Source organism: Berghia stephanieae, chromosome 1 (assembly GCF_034508935.2).
Source record: "Berghia stephanieae isolate SIO BIC M18660-M18661 chromosome 1, UCSD_Bste_1.3, whole genome shotgun sequence".
Classification (NCBI taxonomy): Eukaryota; Metazoa; Mollusca; class Gastropoda; order Nudibranchia; family Aeolidiidae; genus Berghia; species Berghia stephanieae.
The window spans coordinates 140,432,378-140,439,877 of record NC_088360.1 but is presented as its reverse complement, the minus strand read 5'-3'; the positions used below and the strand labels follow the sequence as shown (position 1 = coordinate 140,439,877).

At 38.7% G+C, this 7,500-nt stretch overlaps 1 protein-coding gene across 4 annotated transcripts in view; it reads left to right on the top strand.

Moving 5' to 3' along the window:
- LOC144963362 (uncharacterized) overlaps positions 1-7,500 on the top strand; it is a 245,416-nt gene that overhangs the window by 151,708 nt on the left and 86,208 nt on the right. For all 4 annotated transcript variants that reach the window (XM_078897322.1, XM_078897321.1, XM_078897323.1 and 1 more), the window contains one exon: positions 1-202. This exon is cut by the window's left edge and continues 116 nt beyond it. In XM_078897322.1, coding sequence (XP_078753448.1) covers positions 1-202 — 202 coding nt within the window. The remainder of the gene's footprint in view (positions 203-7,500) is intronic.

The following is a 7,500-nucleotide window of genomic DNA, read 5'->3' as shown; positions in this document are numbered from 1 at the left end:
GTGCAGGACTTTCTTCAAGGTGTGCCTGGCGCACTACCAATCGAACATCGCGACCAACCCCAACCCCCAGTGCACGTTCGCCAACTACACCACGCCGGTGCTCGGGGATAACACCATGAACTTTTCGGCTATGTCGGATTTACCCCTGGCTGCCTCCAGACAGAACACCTTCCAGTACGAGCTGAAGGAGTTCTCTTGGCCGGTGAGTACCCCAGACATTTATTTAATTTAATTTTTATAAACACCACATCATTACCAATTTATTGTCGCTTCGAAAAATTATTATTTGATTGAAAATTCCAATGCTCCAAATATTCGTTCACACAATCAATCACAAGACTGGAAAACGCAACGCACCCCTCTCTCTCTCTCTCTCTCTCTCTCTCTCTCTCTCTCTCTCTCTCTCTCTCTCTCTCTCTCTCTCTCTCTCTCTCTCTTCCCCCCCCCCCCACCCCAATAAAATAAAAATAAAACAACTTTTATTTTGTTTTAAATTTTATTTTCGCTCTCTCTGTCACGCGCGAGCACACTCATACCCCCCCCCCCCCCCCCCACACACACACACACTTTGAGAAAGGATGGAGAGAGAGAGAGAGAGAGAGAGAGAGAGAGAGAGAGAGAGAGAGAGAGAGAGAGAGAGAGAGAGAGAGAGACACACACAAAGATCCATTGTTCCAGACTCTTGATTGGTTTGCACCAATAACTTTGGGTTACCTTAGATGCCAAATATGGGATACCAACACCACTGCTACCACCAACACGATCATCATCTTCAGCCAGTTAATTTCTATATATATAATATATTATAAAAAAAAAAAAGACGAAAATGTTTCGGGCAAAGACACGTCTTCGATAAAAGTAAACAATATTTCCTTCCCATTTTTAAACCTTTTGGCTCTATGTTTATTCATACGTACTTGCTATCCTTCAGGCAACCTCTTATCTCCTCTTCTTACCTTTAGTGCTTGTTATTTTCCACCACGTCGTTCCCTCTTCAAACTTGTTGATTGTTAGAGTACTTAGTAGTAGTAGTAGTAGTAGTAGTAGTAGTAGTAGTAGTAGTAGTAGTAGTAGTAGTAGTAGTAGTAGTAGTAGTAGTAGTAGTAGTAGTGTAGTAGTAGTAGTAGTGTAGTAGTAGTGTAGTGTAGTAGTAGTAGTAGTAGTAGTAGTAGTAGTAGTATAGTAGTAGTATAGTATGTTGTAGTTAGTATGTGTAGTAGTAGTAGTGTTGTTAGTAGTAGTAGTAGTGTGTGTGTATAGTAGTAGTAGTTGTTGTAGTAGTAGTAGTAGTTAGTAGTGTAGTAGTAGTAGTATGTTGTTTGTGTAGTAGTAGTAGTAGTGTAGTAGTGTTGTAGTAGTAGTAGTAGTAGTATGTGTAAGTAGTAGTTTGTAGGTAGTAGTGTGTAGTTGTTGTAGTAGTTAGTATTGTGTATGTAGTAGTAGTAGTGTAGTAGTAGTAGTAGTAGTATGTTGTAGTAGTTAGTAGTGTAGTAGTAGTAGTGTGTAGTAGTGTAGTAGTAGTGTAGTAGTAGTTGTAGTAGTATGTAGTTAGTAGTAGTAGTAGTAGTAGTAGTAGTAGTAGTAGTAGTAGTAGTAGTAGTATGTTGTGTGTAGTAGTAGTGTAGTAGTAGTAGTATGTTGTAGTAGTGTGTAGTTGTAGTTGTTAGTTTAGTAGTAGTGTAGTAGTATAGTTGAGTAGAGTTTGTTAGTGTTTATAAGTTTAGGTAGTAGTAGTTGTAGTTGATGTTTAGTGTGTGTTTTAAGTATTGAATAGTATGTTGTAGTAGTGTAGTCGTTAGAGCTTCCTATGCATAACAGAACAACGACAAAAATAACAACAGCAAAAAAAAAAACACACACACAAAAAAGCAAAAAACAAAACAAAACAAAAACAACAAAACAACAGGTTACAGGTAGTAGTAGCTTCCGCTAGATGCCATAACAAAATAAGAACGGCGACAACAACAACAACAACAACAACAGCCTGCAGGTGGATGCTCTTCATCCTCATCATGTTATGGTACGACTCTCGCTTTCGGTTCGAGCCTCGCTTGGCGCATAGTGGCGTCTTTGGAAAAGGCTCTTTACTCAAATTCTCTGATCGTACCTACTCAGGTAGAAAATGAGTACTTTGTCGTTAACACCATTGTCTCTGTCGGAAAGAAAATTGTAAAATCGCCTAATAGGCTTCATGTTTCGTTCTACATGTTACGTGTTGCTGTTGTTCAGGGACCTTTTGTAAAGCGCTTTGAGCACGTTTAGTGGATATATCGCTCCATATAAAAGCTCAAGTCCAAAATCTCAAGTTATATAATTTCAGCGGTCAGCCAAAATACACGTACAATGTTCATCATCTACCCACGGGGAGGTGGACGGTAGATAACCCAGATTAAAGCTCTGTTCACATGCACCGTAAACCACGACACAAGGACTTGTCTTAATCAACTTTTCACAATAATTATTAACCAATCCCCATAACGATGATGAAGCGAGTTTTGAGTTTGTGTAGATAATTATTAAGTTCAATAAAGAGAAAAAGAAGGGCTAGTCTAGCTAGAACTCAGTCCGTCACTGTGTCGGAAAAGCCGAACGCTCCCTGTAATGTAACCGCTTTAAAAAAAAAAAAAACAACACAGTTTATGCAATGTTAACTAAAGAGCACATATCTAGACTACTATGTTCTTCAATAAAACGGCAGAATAGTAGTCTACGGTGACTAAAACAATAATTTATTGCGCATGATTTAAAATAAAAAGAAAAAAAAAAAAGATCCGTTTTGAACGCCCCAATCTCTCATATTCAAGTGACCCCAGGGTCATGTTCTATCACAATTCTTTTTATTTTTTTTCTTATAGGGAATGAGATTAGCGGAAGAGTAGCGTCCCTTGATTGGACGTCACCCATAGTCTGTGACGTCACCGGCGGAAAAGTTATTAGAGAGAGAACGTCATGTTGGTTGTGCGCATGCGTCTCTCGTCCTCGCGGATGCTAATTTGAGAAACACGTGACGGTCGTCTTACGACCGCGTGTTTTCAGTCCAATATATGAATTGACCTTGATGGGCATTATTATTGGATTTATCGAATCGACGACGTAGTATCATAACATTAGTACAATACTGGCATGGCATGTTCACTCAACCCGTGAGTAAAACAAATTGTATGTAGCCAGTCGAGTCAAGTCAGCCACCCGTGAGTGAGTACCCGTATCGCGCGCATCGACTCACGGGTCATCGGTAAAGGGTGTTTGTGGAAACGGGTTACAGTGGAGATATAGATACTAATAGACGTTATATCAACCCTAATTCTGTGCCATTAACTAAGTTCAGGTTAAGTTTTATGAGGGCAATCAATGCCCCTCCCCCCCCCCCCCCTCAAAAAAAAAAAAAAAAAAAAAAAAAGAGATAACAGTAAATAATAAAAATAGATACATTTATAAATTATATAAATAAATAAAAATTGGTCATGGCGTGACCTCAAGGGTATGAATTTGTTGCTTAATGCAATATCACCAATGGGTCCACCTTTCATTTACCTGGGTTATTCCAGTCTCCGCTTGGAATAGATCCTAAGGAAAAAAAAATTCCCATGGGAATGAATAAAGGGTATTTTATTTTTGTCTATATTGTGATGTGCATTCTCAAAAAAGGCACGCGCATACAGACTCAAACACACACACACACACACACATACACACAAATGTTCGAGATTGCACTCATTCACTGACGCACACAAATAGATACCTTACTCAAATACACACATGGACACAGATACAAACAAACGCTTGATGTTATACTCATCCATTCACCAGCACACCCACAAACAAACAAAAACAAAAAAACAAAAACAAAAAACAAAAACAACAAAAAACAAAAAAAAAACAAAACAAAACAAAACAACAAAACAAACAAATGATCATATATTGTACTCATCCACTCACACACCCATCCACACACACACATACACACACACACACACAAACAAACAAACGGATCGATAATGTACTCATCCACACACACTCACACACACATGCAAACAAACGATCGATATTGTACTCACACACACACACACACACACTCAAACACACACACACACACATACACACATGGATGGTAATGTTATCAAAGGCTTGTTTATCACACTTCATCGTGTTATCCGCCGCATTCTGGAAAAAAAAAACAAAAAACAACCCCATATTTAAACATTTGGCCAGAAAACTTGTCCTTCAAATAAATATCGATCGATTTAAATTACCATCATCTTGGGGGATAACTATCAAACCTGGGACTTCGCAAAATCTACACGTCCATTGTCTGTGTTGTTCCTATCCAAAGCTTTTTCCATTATCACCTTTCGTATAGTGATCTGTGAAAACGTTTCATCCTCATACTCACACCAATGTGTAGTAGATGCATCGAAACTTTTTTGTGTCGTGCTAAATAAGCGATTTTCTTACCCTCTCGATCGATAACTTGAATCACAAATGACACGCTACGCTTATTTGTATTGTGTACACACATTGAATTTTTAAAAGAAAAGATACACATCGTTTACTAAAAGAGATTTATCTGAAAAATGTTAAACTGTATAATTTTATGCTTTGAATAATCAAAGAAACAAAACCCTTGCAGATGTTACACGGGAGGCGCTATTCAAATGAACAAGCAACGCAGGGAGATGTTGTGTATTCATTGCTCTCTCTCTATCTCTCTCTCTCTCTCTCTCTCTCTTGTCTCTCTCTCTCTTGTCTCTCTCTCTCTTGTCTCTCTCTCTCTCTCTCTCTCTCTCTCCTTTGCTCTAATCTCGTCTTTCTTTCCGTTCTCTCTCTCTCTCTCTCTCTCTCTCTCTCTCTCTCTCTCTCTCTTTTGTCTCTCTCTCTTTGTCTCTCTCTCTCTCTCTCTCTCTCTTTTGTCTCTCTCTCTTTGTCTCTCTCTCTCTCTCCTTTGCTCTAATCTCGTCTTTCTTTCCGTTCTCTCTCTCTCTCTCTCTCTCTCTCTCTCTATCTCTCTCTCCCCTCCCTCTCTCTCTACCTCTCTCTATTCCTCACTCTGAACTCGTCTTTCTCTCCGTTTTCACACACACACACACACACACACACACACTCCCTTTCTCTCTCTCTATCCCTCTCATTCGCCCACTCCCTCCCTCCCTCCCTCCCTCCCCCACACACCGATCTCTCGTCTTCAACCTTCCTCCCTCTTTGAGCATAAAACTAAGCCCCTCCAACACCATCCCACCCACCCTACTGCTCACGATACGAGTTATATTATGTCTTTAGTCGACACAAGAAATAAAAGTAGACCCAAAAGACAATCAATAGCATTACTGTAAGACTTATAACAGAGCTTGTAAAGCAAAAAGTTGGGTTTTACTTTCACTCTCATTATGAACTCAAAATTATGATAATCACAAATCTATGAATAAAACCACGCGCACGTACGCAATGAATTAAGGCCATGGTCTTAATTTTTCTGTTTATGACTTTAATATATTGTATGATAGTCACAAAACTATTCTATTGTTTTGTTGTAGCAGCAACAGTATGATAATATACCTATACAGAGCTACCCACCTACTCCTGTATTCTCTATGGAGCTACCTACTGGAAATTTTTAAAAAATTGTAGTTTCCAAGGGAAAAAGGAGAAAAATTCACTTTAAATAGCTTTAGAAATAAACAATCTGCTCTCAGCATGATCCAAAATTCTCCAATACCTGAATGTAGGTTCTATGAAGCTAGACTTTCCTTTTCAACAAGATTTATTGAGTCAAAGAGACCTATGTAGCTCTGTAGCTGGAGCTCCAAAAAATTCGTATTTCTACGATCTTTTCTTAGTACTAGGCGGGCCTGGGTATAATATATATATATTCGAACCTGGTATATTTTATACATACATGTTTTATATACATACAATAATTTTACAACGACCCCGTCTCGTCGGTAATAGAACACCCGCTATTTCATTCTTTAGAAATCGTATTGGTGATGGATGTTTGTAGTGATGGTGGTGGTGGTGGTGGTAGTGGTAGTTGTGGTGGTGGTTGGTAGTCGGTGAGTAAGTTGTTTAGTGATTATGGTAGCGGTTGGGTGGTGACTGCTTGAGTTACACTGCTGTCATGATAGGGTATAGTATAGTAAGCTGTGAGCAATACGTACGTATATGTATATGTATCGCTCTAGCCTGGCAGAATACTTATTCTTAAATTTACGGCCATTTTAAATACATATATATGCCTGAAGTATCGATAAATTAAAACAATCTTAAAATTATCGTCAAAGAATTCTCGGGTTTAAAAATTTGTTCCCAACGTAATCTTGATTCGTGGATATTTTGAAGGAATTATCTAGACATTTCTGGCCAATATTAAAAGATGAAAGAAGGAGTTAAAAAAAAAAAGTTTAAAAAAACCGTTTTGTCAGTGCGCGTGAAGCGTGAGTAATCGATAGTTTAAAAAAAAAAAAAAATCCCCATCTGTGCCCAGTGTGTTTTGTTGTGATCCTCGTGGCTTACGTCCTTACTTACTTACTTGAAACCCAATGCGAACGGAGTATTTAATTTATTAGTACATGTAAGAGGAGAGAGAGAGAGAGAGAGAGAGAGAGAGAGAGAGAGAGAGAGAGAGAGAGGGGGGAGGGAGAGAGAGAGAGGGGGGGAGGGGGAGAGAGAGAGAGAGAGAGAGAGAGAGAGAGAGAGAGAGAGAAAGAGAGAGAAGAAAGAGAGAGAGAAAGAGAGAGAGAGAGAAAGAGAGAGAGGAGAGAGAGAGAGGGGATATGATATATAGAGGAGGTTGTGCAATGAAAGATAGTTATAAAACTTCGATGTGAATCATAAGAGCATATTTATTTTTCTTCTTTTTTTCTTCTATTCCCATTACCAACACTTTCATTCATTCATCCATCATTCATGAATATCTCTCTCTCTCCCTCCTCCCCGTTATCTCTCTCTTTTATCTTCCCCCTCTATCATCTATATGTCTATCTATCTATCTATCTATTATCTATCTATCTATCTGTTGTTCTGTCTGTTGTCTGTCTAGTCTGTCTGTCGTCTGTCTGTCTGTCTGTCTGTCTGTCTGTCTGTCGTGTCGTCGTCCTGTCGTGTCGTCGTCCGTCGTCCGTCGTAGTCCGTCGTCGTCTGTCTGTCTGTCTGTCTGTCTGTCTATCTATCCATCCATCTCTCACTGAGAGAATTCACGAAGGCTATGGTGTTTCTCACTGTTTCTATCTGTACAAGTGCGTGTTTACGTATAAAATGCACGCACGCGCACGAATGCATTGTCATACTGCCAATAGACAACAGGTTAAAATTTGGCAACGGTGTGTTTATTATTATTATGGTGTGTCGGCGCTCTCATCATTGCGATATATTTAATTTCAATGTAACCTAACGTTAAAAAATTTTAATTTAATTATTGTTATTATTACTATTATTATTTTTATTATTATTATTATACTATTATTATTTATTTTTCCTATCTGCTGCAAGCTTAAAAACATCTTT